At 52.9% G+C, this 16,369-nt stretch overlaps 4 protein-coding genes across 4 annotated transcripts; 3 read left to right on the top strand and 1 right to left on the bottom strand.

The window, feature by feature from the left end:
• Window positions 1–221: 221 nt before the first annotated feature.
• Window positions 222–6,936, bottom strand: D7B24_001196 (uncharacterized protein; the record flags this gene model as incomplete). The annotated part of the gene is made up of 4 exons (XM_028635439.1): window positions 222–260; window positions 337–6,251; window positions 6,303–6,627; window positions 6,685–6,936. The coding sequence occupies 4 exons, from the start codon at window positions 6,934–6,936 to the stop codon at window positions 222–224; spliced, it is 6,531 nt and encodes a 2,176-aa protein (XP_028492110.1).
• An 889-nt stretch (window positions 6,937–7,825) lies between these two features.
• On the top strand, window positions 7,826–11,083 carry D7B24_001195 (uncharacterized protein; the record flags this gene model as incomplete). The annotated part of the gene is made up of 11 exons (XM_028635438.1): window positions 7,826–7,832; window positions 8,008–8,097; window positions 8,145–8,249; window positions 8,305–8,591; window positions 8,669–9,225; window positions 9,287–9,467; window positions 9,908–10,281; window positions 10,383–10,426; window positions 10,504–10,829; window positions 10,889–10,898; window positions 10,968–11,083. 11 exons carry the CDS (start codon window positions 7,826–7,828, stop codon window positions 11,081–11,083), a joined length of 2,097 nt encoding a protein of 698 aa, XP_028492109.1.
• A 1,018-nt stretch (window positions 11,084–12,101) lies between these two features.
• Window positions 12,102–13,389, top strand: D7B24_001194 (uncharacterized protein; the record flags this gene model as incomplete). The annotated part of the gene is made up of 3 exons (XM_028635437.1): window positions 12,102–12,104; window positions 12,178–12,362; window positions 12,435–13,389. The coding sequence occupies 3 exons, from the start codon at window positions 12,102–12,104 to the stop codon at window positions 13,387–13,389; spliced, it is 1,143 nt and encodes a 380-aa protein (XP_028492108.1).
• Window positions 13,390–14,488: 1,099 nt separating this feature from the next.
• Window positions 14,489–16,362, top strand: D7B24_001193 (uncharacterized protein; the record flags this gene model as incomplete). The annotated part of the gene is made up of 4 exons (XM_028635436.1): window positions 14,489–15,546; window positions 15,603–15,727; window positions 15,783–15,967; window positions 16,039–16,362. The coding sequence occupies 4 exons, from the start codon at window positions 14,489–14,491 to the stop codon at window positions 16,360–16,362; spliced, it is 1,692 nt and encodes a 563-aa protein (XP_028492107.1).
• Between the last annotated feature and the right edge of the window lie 7 nt (window positions 16,363–16,369).

The raw sequence follows: 16,369 nt of genomic DNA, 5'->3' as shown, positions 1-16,369 counted from the left end.
CCTTTAACGCCGTCCTCCAAGAGTGAAGCCCTCATTTGCGTCACTTTCCGTAATTACACCAAAACATATTTGCGATCTCCCGGGAAGCCTTGTTGTGCGTACTGTGTTTCGTTACTTTTGGGGTGCAGGTACCCCGCCATCGTCCACACCGAGAGCAGCCACGAAGACACAGACGGGCACACCGTTGACGTTCACATTGCCAGTGCAGGTCGTATACCTCATTACGCACGCTGAAGAACAGCGTGGAAACGATCGATTATCTTTGAAGCCAGGTTAGCATTTTGACCACACAATGTGTATAACACGAAAATCGCAAAAATAGCAATGGAAACGTACCTCGGGTGACGACTTAACAAATGGTAGGTCGAAGAAAGCATACTTTTCGTTCTTCAGAAGCTCCAGAACCGTGATCATGAGGCCCCAAGGCTGTGGCCAGAAACCGATCAGTCGTTCCCACAACACGCGCGTGATCTGCTGCCGGATCTCTGTGTCGTCGGGATCATTCAAGTCGCGGCCGAAAATTTCCAGCAGAACTCGACTGAAGTAGCTCGTCATATCGCCAGGGAACCTCAGCTGGTTAACCATGCCGACAACGAGGTAATAGCGGGGCTCCGGCGCCAGCTCGTGCATCAATAGCGACAAAATTGCGACGTCTGTCGAAGATGGGTTGAAAGACTCTCCTCCTTGGGCCAAACGCCCCACAGCGTATTTGCCAATATGGAGTATGATCGCTTCGATGACGGAAAGATTCACGTTGATACTGACGTGCGCAAATCCGGTTTCGCGGGCGTCAGATTCGATGATGGCACGCGTCATGTGAGCCAAGCCGTCTTCCGATGGACCAGTGTGCAGAGCCTGATCGACTACGCCGAGGAGACCGTGCTCCCTCAGCAAAATAGGAGTGTCGTCTTCGGTACCCTCTTTCGCCTTCAACCCATTACTTTGATCCGCATTAGGACTCAGAGCATCCTGAGATGCCGGGTTTGCGGCGAGAATAGCATTGATAAGCTGCTTGCAGTGGGGAGGCAAGCTTATGCGTAGCTGGTCGGAATGAGCAGCGATGTACTCTGTGAAATCATGTTGCAGGACAACGAGCAGTTTTAATGTCGCACGGTATGTATCACGTGCCACGGCGGTGGGCTCAGGAGCTTTGAGCTGTTCCCCAACGAATTCGAAGAGCATGCGTAGGAGTGTCGTATACGCTGACCAGCCTGCACGCTCCTTCAAGATAGCAGGTAGAAATGCTCTGTGTTGAATAAGCGACAGCCAGCCATAGGCGAAGCCCGGAAGGTATCGGGGACTGAGATCCGCGAGTCGGGAGGCAATTCGCAGCAGCATGTCAAGCTGCTCAAGCTCATCGACTTGACTTTCGATTGCGCCCACTTCATGGAGCAAGACGGATAGCAGACGATGGAACACCCTTTGATTGAAGTGCTCAACTCGCTTCAGATGATGGTGGCTCAGGACGAGGGTCAGCAGGGCTAGGATCGAGTCAAGATAAACTGGCCTTGATGTCGTTATGCCCGCGTCCTCTGCTCCATGGTCCTTGATAAGAACGCCTATCATCTTTGCGAGTGCGTCTGTAGCGACGAAGGCATCTGCAACTGTGCCTGTTGTGTGCGCAAAATGCTCGTACCTGTCAACACAGACGTCGACGGCGACCCTGATGAGGAGGAATAAATCGTCCTTGTTCCTTAGCAGACCTCTGGCCTGCATCTGTCGCGCAAAGAGCACCGCGGAATCGTCGGGCGCATTGGGGTTGCCGTAGAGATGAACCCATTCATCAAAAACATACTCCATTTGATCTCGTTGGTGCAAGATATCGGTGTCCGCTGCCACGCTCAGAGAAATACCTTGGCTTGACAGCTTCGTCAATAGCCGCTGAGAAACAGGCGATTCCGGATCATCGTGAACCAAAGTCCATGCGACATCCAGGGTGCGTACGAAGTCGCCGTATAGGGCCAGTGGCCGAGTCCCCAAGAGGGTCAGGTCAATCATCTGTTCCAGGAATTCCAGGGAACCTTCTTTCCGTTGCTGCACCGTCTTAGCCAGCGCAACGTCAACATTTCTCCAGTCGATCAAGTCTGTTCGCAACAGGGCAGCCAGAAGCGGCAGGCGAAGGAAGCTCGAGCCAGGTTGTTGTCGGAACAGTGTCGTAACTCGATTGTTCAACACCGGTCCAGAGATTTTGCGCAGTGTTTCAAGAACGTGAACCAAACTCTCCAGAGCAAGATTGTCTTCAACCTGGCTGAATATAAGCTGGATAATTTGCTCAGCAGCAAAGAGGGCGAATTCTTCCGAATTTTGTGAAGTCTTGATCATGTGCTGAACCAATGCATCCACCACGTCGAGAACGGGATGGGGCCTGGGCAAATCAATGAAATGGTCTTCACGGGCTTCTGTCGCCACACGTTGGAGCTCAACCAGGAGTTTCTGGACCCTCTCGAAGAGGGCTCGTCCGTCCAGCTGAAATGGCCTACCACTTGCGACGGCACCCAGATGTGGGGGTCCATAGGACGGCATGTGGGCAGTCAGGTGCTGCGCCGCGGGCGTCTCGGCTGGTGTGGAGATGGGCAGGGAATTGAATTGATCTGCCAATACATCGTTTGCCATTGATCTGGTTGTCTCCGATACCGATGGCGCGTGTGAGACGGTTGTGGTGTTGCTGGCCCGCGGTTGACGAGCGAAATCTTCATAGATCGCCATTTGTTCAGGATTCAATCCGCTGAGACTCGGTGACAGCTTAAATGGATTAGGTATGGTCCATGCCCACCGACTAAGAGAAGGATCGACGTATGGTTCGTTCGGTCTCTGCGCGCGATGGCGGCGGCGAGCGTCCAACTCGGTTTCGATCATCTCTTCAATCTCAGGCACCGCCCTCTCCTCGGCCTGTTTTTCAATGATGTTACAGGCGAGGTCTAAGTTCGAATTGACGCACATTATAATGGTCCCTTCAGGCAAGCCCTGCGGCAAGTCGTTGGAAAGGTTTCGCAAGTAGTTGGTGAAGTTTCCCCTGAGTGGCTCCTTGGACGTTACGAGTGCGAGGCTACCAGCAGTTGCTTTTACCATATTAATAGCAGATGTGCGAATTCTGTTTTCGTCGGGCTCCGTAGCAAAATCCTTGCGTATCATTTCCCTTGTTGAAATCGCCGCAATGGTCACCGATCTGTCAACTACCGGCTGAATGATATCTTGCAACGCGCGAGTGAGGGCAGTGCGCACGATATCATGCAGTCGCGAGGTGGCAACCACCATCTCATTGGTCGGGGGTATTTGAATCATTGGCGCGAGGTCTGGGATTGATGCTGGGAGAATTTGTGGTGACAAACCTGCGCTAACGCCTGTAGCTAGGCCGTTGAGCGACAGATTGTCAAATGACTCCAGGTTATCGTGACCGAGAAGCTCTAATGGCTCGTCGGCAGCAGTACGATTAAGAATCTCGCCCGAGGGCTCGATTGTCTTATGGTCCAAGCTAAGTCCTTTGCAGAGCACCTCGATCTCGAATTTAAGGTTGAGTTTGAGTTCCGCATGATGATAAAGGTCGATCAGTAGGTGAATGATATCCATGAGCCATGGGTTGGGAGGGCGAAAGACCGTTGAGTGAATTCCTTGAATCAGAACTTTGCAGACGAACGGAAGAACAACAACCAGCCTCTTGGTATCGTGTGCCTCGAGGAGAAGCTGCTTAAAAGCAATGTTCTTGTGCTTGATCGGTCTGTCCCGTGCCAAGGTCAAAAGTCCCAGCCAACCACCGAGATTCTTGAGGTGAGAGCGCTCGGTAGGGTTAGTGATGGTCGCCTCGGAGTTGAGCATACGTGCAACGCTGAGATAAGTCTCTCGCAAGACCTCCGCCCAAAGGACCTTGTCCTCGAACAGTTTCACCAAATCCAAGTAGACTTGATGATAGTTGGGTTGCATCTTCGCACGCTCTTCGACAAGATGGCTGGCAAACCACTGCTGGTGCCTCTGCTCGACCATGTCTCGTAGTTCCTTGCACATAGACTGAAGAGTGGTCTCTGTAAGATTGTTGAGGACGAACTGGATCTTTCCCTGGGTGTCATCCGACGGACTCTCAAATGCAAGCGCGGGGAATGAACTTTCTGCGTTGATCGAGGCAAATGGAGGTGCTTGGCGATTAGCATCACGGGACTCGTCAGCACCGCCGTTGGGGACAGGCTCAGCAGAGAACGCAGTTGCGTGGGTGGGTGGGTTGGGGCCGGTGCGCGAACGGCTGCCCTCTTCTTCATGTTCTCGGACAACGTCCTCGGCCTTTTTCCATGCTTCTGTTCCTTGGAGGCCGGGTATCTGCAGCAGTTGCTTGCAGAATCCAGGCCACTCTCTAAAACGTGAAAAAAGTTGCATCAAAGCTTGCAGACCGAACTTATACATGGAGACATCTGGAGGATAGTCTCTCACAGCTTCAAGAATCATACCCAGTCCGATCTTGAGCGGTAGATCCGCAATCAGCTTATGCGATATGATACCGCCAAATAGAACCGCTGTGGTTGCGAGCGCCTCGAGCGGATAGTCCACGTAATGAGCGTACTCGTCGAAAAGCCCATGAATCATGCAAGCGAAGACGTCCTGATCGAGGGGATCGCGAGAGTGTTTATACCGACGGAGGACGTCGACGATATTCCGAACCTGTATCTCGTCGCCGTACATCTTTTTGTAGTGCTCTTCCATTTTCGCATTTGCAGCCAATGGCAATGCATTGCCGTCAGCGCCGTTCGCATCGATAACGTCGTCATACCCTTCCCCATAGTTGATCAGGCGGGGGTAGACAGTGATACAAGACCGCTGCACCAGGATCAAGTCGTGGACCGGAGCCTTGGGCATGAAATCTTCCAATATCTGGAGAAGTGCCGAGACGGTTTTGACTTGAAGGGTCGTGGATTTGACGATGGACTGCCCATCAGGCGGGCGTTGATATTGTAGCTCAAGATTTGCCTTGATAAGCAAGAATTGTTGTAGGGATCGGGCTACTTCGGCGCTCCGTTCGGAATTCTGTCGAGCCCAGTGTCCGAGGTCTAGGTAGCCTTCTGCGTGTGCGAAAGCTGCGAGGTCCAAACCAAAGCCACTGGTAAGCGAAACGAGGTCCTCGAGCCACTTGTGTTTGACTGCATGCTCGAAGATTAGAGGCAGATCGGTCGGCTTGATGGCGTGGGCGTCAATAAGCCTTTGAGTCACCCATTCCCGGTCCCTTTGCCAAAGGCTATCGAGGACAAAGTCATACTCTGCAGATCTTTTGTAAAGGAAGTTATCGAACAAGGAAATCAATGTCTCGGTGGCCATTGAAGGCCAAGGCTTGGGGACCCCGAAAGCAGAGACGACAAAAATGTCTAGATTGGGTACAACGACCTCTTGAAATAGGCGTTTGGCCTCGACAGTTTGTGAGGCATGAACGGAATGAAGTGCAACATGGAAGACAGCAGCAAGGGCGGCTACTGAAACCAAAGGATGCTTCACCGCGAATGCGGCGCGCTGACGAACTTCAGAGGGGGACTGGGCGAAGGACTCGAGAGTCAGCGTTGGGCTTAAACCAGGTATCGTGCTCGCGTCAAGTTGGTCTGGCATCAGCGACGCGAATGCGCAGATGAAGGAGAGCTGTGTTTCCGGGTTTTCCCAGTTTCCGCCCCATAGTTGCTCAATATTGAGAGAAGACGAGCTGTCTTGTGCGATCGGTACGAGGGCATTGTAAAGCATCAAGAACTGCTGCGACGATATGCGGGCAGAGCGCTGATCGAAGTAGGTGACGACATCTTGCCAACGGAAGGTTGACGGTAGAACCCGCCGTAAAGCTGCGGCAAGAATGCCAGGGTCATGGTGAGGCGTTTGACTGATGGTTGTATACGTGAGTGCGATGGAAACCTGCTCCTCCGAGAGTTGCACATGAGTTGGCCGATTTTGCAGGTATGAAACGCAGGCATCATGATCCTTCGTGAAACCTGCACCCGTACGCTGTATGTAGGTGGCGAGGGCATTAGGCGGCTTGTCAGCTAGAACTCTAACCAAGTCCAAGGCAGCAAGAACTTCAGATGGAGGAGGCGCTTGATCACCGTCCCAGCGAGATTTCACCTTGAAAGCTAGCTCAGATTTCGAGGCTGCATTGAAGTTAGGTGGTTGGTACTGAATGAAGCGGTCGACGATAGTGGCAATGAATGAGTCGGTCAAGTCGGCATGCTCCTCGAGGTCTGGACGAGCGATGATGTTGACAAAAGTAGGAAAGTTCGTTGAGAGGATGGCATCGGCTAGGAAATACATTAGGGACGAGAAGACCAGATCGCAGCAAGGCAACTTACCCTTGGTCTTCAGGTCAGATCGCGACCCAAGCTTGAATGCAAGCGCAAGTATGGTCTTCTCGAGAGCATCAAGTTTAAAATGCTCCATGAAAGTCGACAGGTCAAAATCACGGAATATATCCTCTGTACCAGAATCGATGGATTCGGCAATTTTTATTGCTTGGTTCGCATCGTGAGCAATATTCCGCATTTCACTGACAAGGAGGTGGTAGTTTCCAGGATTCGAGACCGGTCGCGTCAAGCCAGGAAAAATCTGGCCAGCGTTGCCGGCAACAAGCCGGGTGAAGTATTTAGAAAACACCTCCATGCCGTGATCATCGAGGAGCTGCAGCAGGCGCCAAGTCGTTAGATGCTAGATAACGTGATGAAAGGGGGGGCATACCTTTTTAAGCTGATCCGCCTGGGTCTCCCGTTTGACGCGACCCTTATCCTCCTTGATGGTACTCAAAAGCAGGTATATCTGAGCAACGACAATCTTAGCCAGTGGATTGGTTCCGGTCGGGCTATGCGTGCTGGGACTCGCGCCCGAGCTAAACTGCCCTCCTTGCGACGGGTTGGGCGAGTGGCTGTTTCCTGTCTGCAGAGTCTGTGCAGGATTTGGTGAAAAAGATCCCGCTCTTGATGGCGGCACCATGGAGTACTTTTCGGAACAGGGAGCGATAGGGCAGGCAGAGCTTCTGTTCAGGTCGAACAGAGCAGCTTGCTCACTGAGCCACCTGACCGCTAGATGTCCGTGGATGCGTGCCGATACCAATCTAACGTCGTAGACCGATCACTGATCAGGGAAGGCGCGCGGCAGGTAATCGACTCGGCCAAAAGGTGTTTGAGAACGTTCAGGCAGGAAATGCCTGAGAGAAAAAACCGTTCGAGGTTAAAGACGTCGTTGCGGGCGACTGAGGGTCTCCTGACAGACAGTCCCCCGTTGGAGAGCGTACAATAAGGCTATAGTACGTCCCCTAGATGGCGACAACGTGGTGATCGCTGACAAGATAGTCGCCCGTGTGCCGAAGTTATAGCGTCTCGTTACGTGCGTTTGCTGGCTCAATACGCCGGTCGTGTCGTGATAAGAACTTTCCAAGGGTGAGAAAGGTAAGGTCGCGAGAGGAGAAATTGGCAGACTCGTGGTGCAATGGGACAGGTGTGAAAGAGTGCAATGGGCCAGGTGCAGGATGATTGATTGGCTTAAGCACTGGAGCTGGGGTCAAAGTAGGCCCGGCAGCGGCAGCCTTGGGCTCCTTTCCCTTCTGGGTCGATATACGTACCCTGACTACAAGAAGCCAGCGTTATTGGGTTGCCAGGCATTGGCGGGGCTACGAGTCGGGAAGGTCCTGTAAGGTAATTCGCCAGGCTTCCAATTGAGAGGATGGGGCAGAAGAGGGCACGTGTCAGGCCCAGGAGTTGGCTCACGTGCACGTGAATGACGACAGGTACCTACCTAAGTAAGAGTGGGCCTCAATCTTGCTCAGTGGCCTGCAAGCTCCACGTTGCTGTGGTAACTGTCACCCTTTTCAACAAAGCGATTGATGAATGGTACGCACGTAGAACAGTCGTACCTAGTGACGCCCTGGGCAAACGACAACCATCTATTCCAAATTACATGACTTGTCTTTCCGAGTACAACCGTACTCCTCTTCCAGTCGCAAAAAGTCGACCAAGTCGGTCGATGTCGAATCTGACGTCGCAGTTTCCTTCGAATAATTAAGAGCCCAAAAGTACTCCGAATACAAGGTTGCGTTGAACCCATTGCACGACATGCCAGCAGCTTCAGTGGACGGACCAGCTGTGTCTCTGTCCTGTATGTACAAATGTCTTGATACTTTAGGTGTATGCTGATGGAAGCAGTTGCCAACAATTTCTGGGGAAAGGAGGATGCCGGAGTCCAACCTCTCCTGGAGCGCATGCTCGCAGCGAAGCAGACTTCTGACGAACTGAAAGCATTCTACAGCGGTGAGATTAATCTCTGAGCACTGGCGCGGAGTTTTAGCTGCTGATTGTGGAAAAGCACGAGCGTCGATTGAAGATGATTACGCGCGGAAATTGCTATCACTGTGTCGCAAACCGCTTGGCTCCCTAGAGATGGGTAGCCTTAGAACGTCACTCGACACTTTGCGAGGGGAGGTCGAGGCCATGGCCAAACAGCACCAGAATAATGCTGCGCAGATGAAGAGTGAACTGGAAGAACCGCTTGGTGCCTTTGCTGGGGGGATGAAGGAGAGGAGGAAGATCGTGCAGAACGGTATCGAAAAGCTACTGAAGACGAAGATTCAGCAGACGCAGCACGTAAACAAGGTCTGTACTTGAGCACAGCCACCTGGAGTACGAAAAGTATAGGGGATCGAACTGTATGCTAACTGACAACTCGGCAGACACGAGATCGTTACGAACAGGAATGCCTGAAGATCAAAGGTTACCTCGCTCAGGGACATATGGTCATGGGCCAGGAGGAGCGTAAAAACAAAGCTAAGCTTGAGAAAACACAGATTTCGGTTGCAACATCCAACACGGAATACGAGCATGCAGTCAAGGCCCTTGAGGATACGACGGCTCGTTGGAACCGAGAATGGAAGGCCGCCGCGGACAAATTCCAGGACCTTGAGGAAGAGCGCCTCGACTTCACCAAAAGCAGCCTTTGGCAGTTTGCCAATATTGCTTCCACAGTATGCGTCAGCGATGATGCTTCATGCGAGAAGATCCGTCTGTCTCTGGAAAAGATGGATGTTGAGACAGACATAATTACCTTCATCAATGAACGGGGAACAGGCCAGGAGATTCCAGACCCTCCGAAATATATCAACTTCTGCAGAGGAGACGCCACTGACACGCAGTCCGAGGCGTCGGAGGACGAAAATTACTCGGTAGCACAGTTCCCTAGGAGCATTAATCCTGCATTCAGATCCTCGTCACCACAGCCGTCAACTTACGAGTCTCACCACGACCCGAATTCACACCTCGCCCAGAATCTCAGCCACAGAGAGCCACAACAGACACCTGGACGCGAAAGCGGGCTTGCCGCACGAGGGACGCCCCAAGTCTCGAGCGGTGTGCGACACGGTCAGGTCGACGCTTCCCAAAGTCATCATCAGCCGTCGCAGCACCGAGTTCCTCACGATACGACTCAGCATGGACCCTTGGCGGCAGTACCACACGACCCTTATCCACTTGATGGTATGACTATGCTCTGTCGCACAGGTCCACCCTCGGAGCGCAGTTCTCATCCAGCTTCAGCTCGGCCCTCCAGCCGAGACTCGCATAGCGAGTATAGCTACCCTACATCGCTATCAAGCCAAGAACCCCCCAGTGGTAAAGCATCCCCAACCAAACAAGAACAAGTACCACTAGAGGCGGCAACAGAGCGTCGAGTCTTCAAGAAGAGAAGTGGCTTTTTCCAGAACCACAGCCCATTCCGCCGCAAAAGCACCAAAGAAGCAGCCCAGTCGTCTTCCGGCAGAAATACTTGGCATTCTGCATCTCACGGCGGTCAAGCCAGTCCCAATCGACGTCCACAAATCTACTCGAAGGAGACATCTACGCTGCTCTCAGATCGTGCAACAAACAGTCCTGAGCCCATAGATGCGAATGCCAGCTTGGCACTAAACGTAGGCCAGAACGTGTTCTCCGTCACAACCCCAGATATGGAAAAGAGAATGGCAAACAAACCGAAGGCCACTCCCGAAGAAATTGATCCGATTGCGTTGGCACTTGCTGAGTTAAAAGGCGTCGGCGCAGACAAGCAAGCAACCGTCAGGGTGTCTGCCGACCGCTACCACGGCATCGCTACGCCTGCCCCCAGCTCGCAGCAGTCCTTTGCCAGATCGGTCCCACCGCTGGCTAGTAACAGCGCTGCAACCGCTGGCCTGAGGGGCACACCCCCACCCTCATATGACCAACAAGTACAAAGACTGGGTGTTCCTCCTGCTGCTGTCACTGCCAGGGCTATGAAGGAAACATCCCAGAAGTTCACTGAACAAGCACGCTCGGTGTTCGGCTCAGACAGTCGACCGGGCTCCAGCGGGTTTGCAGGCAATTCGACAGCACGCACTACAACCAGGGGGCGTGAGGTGCCCAGAGCTATGTCTCCAGCACCGCCTCGAAGTGTATCTCCAAGACCCGATATGTCCAGCAGTGTACGAAGTGCCCATCGCTCTGCTTCACCAAATCCTCGCCTAGCCAGCCAGCACGATCTGGGAGCTGGACCAGCCAGGCCTCAGGATCAAGACTACTACCGACAAGGCTCTCCAAACGATGTGGCAAGATCAGCGTCCCCGGCACCGTTCCGCGAGTATACAAGGTCCAATAGCGGTCCGGCGCAGGTTGACATGTCCGTTCAATTGGCGCCGCTCGGAGATGAGAACCATGGATCACAGCGAGGTCGGAATGGAGGCCGGCCGGGGACAAGCTCCAGTAATCGTGCTATGGGGCTTTACGATGGAGGAGGGCCCGCGCAAAGCGGTTCGCGTCAGCGAAGTAAGAGTGTTGCTGATCCTTCGCGACAGTACACTCGAGATGGCCGTGCCATTCTTCACTTCGGTAAGCTTGCGCCATATCCTTGTAAACTATGTTCTGAGCTTTATTGACTGTTGGTCCAGCGAGGGCAATGTACGTGTACCAGGCGGCCATTCCAGAAGAGCTTGGTTTTTCTAAAGGCGACATGATGGCTGTGCTCAGGCACCAAGATGATGGTTGGTGGGAAGCAGAAGTACATGGCGGTAATGGACGTGTTGGCCTTGTACCTAGCAACTACCTCCAAGCCTGCTGAAAGATCACGCATGGCAGGTAACTGAAGCTTTGTGCTCGAGCAGCGGACCAAGCTGGGCGCTTTGGGTATAGAACACAGTCACGTCATATAGCAAGCAAGCTAGTGTGAATATTCGTGCTGTTTGCCGACGAATGGTTGTTGGCCACGATTGTAAATTGTTCTGTTGGTTGGGTAGTTAGTCAATGCCAAATATCTGGAAAACGTATCATGCAATGGCAGGTGATGGCCAATCGAAAGACGACGTGGCACAGACTAAATAATTTCTATCTGGCTAGAGGGTACCTCGGTTGCTTGGTTGGCCTTGTTATCACCTTTGTTGTGAGACGCTACTGTTGATACATGCCACCAGGTGTATCCTCTGTAATTTCCACGTCATTCGTGCAAACACCTGGTATGGATCCAGAACACACGAGAAACAGGTATCTTGTCAACCTACTACCTTATTTTACACGCAAGCCAAGCGGTGAAACAGGGTACCTCAAATGAGTATAGCCAGATCTTTTGGTACGAAACATGCCGAAACTGGCAGGTCCTAGCTTCATAAGGCACGGTAGGCGCCAGTTCCAGCGTAAACTCCCCTGTAGGCTTACCCCCCCGCGCCCTCCCCCCTCCCCCTGGGACATCTTAAGCCTTCATGCCTGCCTAGGTTCATGCCAAATGTGTTTCCACCGAGTTTGCACATCCTCCGACCACCCCAAACAAAAGTTGCCGGCTGATCGCCACCTTCAAATGAATTTTAATTTTTCTTAAACAAACAGCCAAAGCCTTAAAGGACACTGATACTTCATCTCCGGCACACTGAGCGCTTAACTCAGGCCAAGCTCGGCACAGCCCAACAAGTTCTTCCCTCCAGCACAGATTGTTGTGACATGTCATATGATCATTTGCCAATAATCACTGGCATGTACTGGCGATCATCTAAGCTACCAACCACCATAGCCCTACTGGCCGGCGCTCCAGCATCACCACTCTTCAACACCAAGACGTAGCGTTTCGCACACGACTCCCGTTAGACCTAGCTACACCGGTTACACAAGACTGCAATGGTATCCCTGAACCTTGACTGACGGCTGTTCTTTGTTTGCCCTATTGGCGGCTGACATCTGGTGCGTCGCATAGGATTCACTTGATCGGGTGTACAGAACATCCACGTCGAAAGGCGCTCAGCGAGCGGCTATCAACTTGAGCCTTCTACTGGGTGGCTGTATTCCTTTGCTGTTCATAGCGACAGTCTCAACGGCTTTATTCTATCGAAGTTACATGCCTGAACAAATCATCAGTGTCCCGGTGTATCTCCAATATGGGTGAGTGCCCTCGCTCGTCACTGTTGCTGGCGGCACCCAATCACTAGAGGCTCACTGACAGCGCCGCCATAGGTCCGGACGTGACCCCTTTGGACTCGCCTATCTCGCAGATACGAACCTGAAGACGCAGCAGGCATACGATATCAGTATCGTCTTGACCATGCCCTTGTCGCCGACGAACGTTGAGCGTGGCAACTTCATGGTCGTCATGTGTCTCTTGAATGGCGAGACGGCGCCTGCGGCCAGCACAGGAACCCAGCGCGATGCAGATGGTCCATTGCGATTTGATGGACGGAGCATCGTCCTCCGATCCCGCCGCCCTGCACTGTTGCCGTATAGAGACCCATGGGTCGTTGCGGCTTCTCGCCTCGTCTTTCTGTTCTATCATCTCGTCGTGCCCAAGTCGCAAGTCTTGACATTAGGCGTACCGATGGCACACAAGATCCTCCTGGCTTCCCAACAGTCCGCCATGCCTACTGCCGCATATGTTGAGATCCAGGCTGGTCAAGATTTACAGACGTACGAGACGTCAATTGTTATTACAGCCCAGCTTCACGGTCTGCGTTGGGTTATGCATCACTACCGACTGCTTTCATTCATCACGGCTATCGTGCTATTCTGGGCAGCCGAGATCACCTTCATGATACTTGCTTGGCTGGTCTGGGGCATGTCGACAACAAGTACCCTTCCTCGATCTTCGGTACCAGAATGCACTGCCCCACGTGAAATCATTAAGACAGAGGACAGGGAGTTGGATGAGTTCTCTGATGTTCCCCGGACCTTTCCTACCTTGAGTAAACAACTACCACTCAAGTACGAGTCACAGCTTAACGAGGAGACTCCAGGGTTGCGACTACAAAACCAAGCAATGGCCGGAGTCGACGCGGACGATGAAGGAGACGGAGATAAGCAGGATATGTGGAGGGGCGACTCTGGCATTGGTACAAGCTACAGTGAGGCAGGAACAGGCAGTGGCGTGAAAGACATCAGGCGTCGATTGTCGAACCGCCGCAAGCACGAATCGTGAACAAGTTGCTGGGGACTGGGGAATTGAAGGTGTCGGTGGCATGTCAACCATTCCGCCCAGTTTCAATGTAGATAGCGATGGGGCTGCATGAAGCATTGACGATCCGCAATCCGCACTTCAGATCGCCTAATCAAATGAATGGTTTTCGCTCCTTGACTTGAAGTCAGCATTCAACGAGCTCCTGATTGCCGTCAGAAGTACTCTACTCCAGTGTATTTAGCTATCGTCAGTGTGTATCGTTATACCAATGATATGGTGTGGGTGTTGTGCAATTCGTCCACGTCATATGTTTTCCTGTCCAAAAAAAAAACACAGTTGAGTAGCAAGGGGGGCCAGGAGAGACTAGCTTATGCTTACTTCGTCCACTGGGCATTGCACATGAAGCATAATCATTCCGGAACACGAGAGCATTGCTCCAGTACGTTTCATGCTGATCGCAGACTCGAACGGCTGGGACTGACTTGAATCCTCATGTGAAGGAGCAGGGCTGAACACGAGTGTCGGTATCTTATTGCCATGCTGTTCATCTAGCCAGGTTGGTCGGGCGAGAGTTGGACCCAGAACAGTGTGTGGAAAGATGTGGTAAATGTCTCCAAACACTGAGTGAGCTATACCGACCGAAATCAGATTGACTGCCGTCTCAAACAAACAGCGGCTGTTGTTGCGCATCCGCGTTATCTTATCTGGATGTTGTATAAAAGCAATGGCCAACATAGAAGACCGATCGAGCAATTTCCATGCTGGGCGGACTGTGACGACGAGATTGACTTCTAGCTCCGACCTTTCTTGAGGGACTTCAAACACAGAAGCAAAGGTGTTGCCTACCTACCTACCTAAGGTGGGTACCGACACCTAAAGTCCCGGCGCTATCTTCCACCAAAGGGCAGCTGCTATTCGCTAACAGCACCTCCCATCTCGCCTGACTCGATCCCCACCTCCCCGCGAATATTTGGGAACCTCTTCCATCACCATCACCGCTACGACGACCACCGCTACCCCCCCCACCGCTCGACCTGACTGAGATTGGCCTCGGCCTCGAGAAGAATCACCACCGCGAGGCTGGGTCGTGTTGTCAGCAGTATACCAGCCAACATACACCATGCCGTGTTTCAAGGGAATCGCGGTCAGTATTCATGCCAACGGGGCACCACTCCCTGAGCATGGCATGCAGAAACAATCGCGATTCTCGCGCATCAGCACCTACATACCCGTTCCGCAGCCCCAGGTTGACCTCAGTAGCAACAAACCAGACCCTGCGAAGTTTGCCATCTCGATCACATTGCTGACTCCTGGCCTCCCGATCCCCTACTCGGCACCCAAGTCCACAGACGATAATCCGTACCCCAAGCCCCAGTACGTCGGAGGTCACTCCAACGCGCCTTCGGAGCGGAACAAGGGCTCATGGAACGTGAACCCGTACATTCCCATGACGAACTCGGAAAACGAGACTATTGCTGCTTACATCTATTTCGATGGCAGGTCAAAGGAAGAGGTGGCCACACTTCTCCGACCTGGCGAGGAGACATGGGTGAACAGTCGATGGGTTCAAGTCCCTGATGTCGAAGGCGGCGGGCTGGCAGAGCGAGAGTTCTTGTTTCGTGAGGTTGGATTGGAACGCTGGTTGAATGGCTTAGATTTAAAGGGCCACGATGCTGCAGAGAAGCTTGAACGACGTCGGCAAAGGTTTGAAAGGCGCCGTCGACGACAAGGAGCTACCATTGAACCCATAGCAGCGAAATCAGGAGATGGCGGCAGAGGGTCCCGAGACGCCTTCAGGTACGGCGCCGATGCAGGGTCTCCCGTCGAGGCTGTTCTAGACGACATGAGCTCCGATTCTCTTTCCGATGACGACGAACCCCCCGAGGCAACTGGGCAGATCAAGGTCCTCATGTTCCGGGTGCTTGCCTCTGGTGAGATCAAAAAGGGGGAATACTCTCCGCAATTCGATGCCCACGATGATGATGACGAGGCGGAATCGGCAACCAAAGACAAGAGCAACGGCGGCGGAGGGATGGATGCCGACGTCGAGCACACGACGAGCTTTGCCAAGCCTAAGACTCTCGATCCTAAGACGATCAGTACCCAGACTGTCACTGGAATCGATGGCCCAGATAAGCCATATGCATCATTTACCTTCTTCTACCGCGGCGAACGCAAGTACCATCAATGCACACCTAAAGATGACACACATCGAGACTAATGAAAACCTACAGGCCAGCTTCAGAAGATTGGAGTCCTCGCCTCCTCCAAGACCCCCCAACCCACGCCGGGCTCAGCCAAAAGGCGGTCTGGCCAGCTCGATTTTTCAACTTTGGGACCTCTCAAGTCAACTGGGACAGTCGGCTTCTCAACCTTTCGCGACCAGAAGACTGACGCCACAAGGCGGCGCAAAGCTCGTAAGAAGAGTATTGGGCAAGCTGGCAGCGCCTTGCAGGACGACAGTGATGATGAGGACGATGAAGACAGCGAAGTCCTTGGCAAGATGGAGGATATTGAAGAGAAAGACCTCGGCTCAAAGGTTACGCCTGAGGATGGCCAATATTCGGGTGAACTTGCTGACGGCGTGAACCGTATACGTGTAAGTTTGTCCAATATGATGAACCTAGCGAGACAAATCATCGTACTGACTGACTGACTGCCTCGAAACAGCTCAAACGAGCCCTGTCTGCGGATCCGGGCTCTGTGGCCACTGATAATGACACCACAAACGCGGGTGGTGACTCCGCCATTCAAGCTTCAATTGCTCCGCAGGCGGCCAGTCTGACGTCGGAATCAGCAGCGATTCTTGAGCCGACGCTACCGAACTCTGTCTTCGGCAGCCCTGTGAAGAAGCAGCGTCCGAGTATTCAGGGTCCAGGTGATCAGGTTCCGTCTCTCGGCCTGGCTGCGTCCCTGTTGGATGACAGTGTTGCACAGTCTACCATGCCATCTCAGCCGAACAACAAGAGAGAGGAGGTAGAGGAGGACTTGTGAAAGCGCC

This window comes from Verticillium nonalfalfae, assembly GCF_003724135.2.
Source record: "Verticillium nonalfalfae strain VnAa140/NRRL 66861 chromosome Unknown scaffold_121, whole genome shotgun sequence".
In the NCBI taxonomy this organism is placed as follows: domain Eukaryota; kingdom Fungi; phylum Ascomycota; class Sordariomycetes; order Glomerellales; family Plectosphaerellaceae; genus Verticillium; species Verticillium nonalfalfae.
This window is presented reverse-complemented; position numbering and strand designations above follow the sequence as displayed.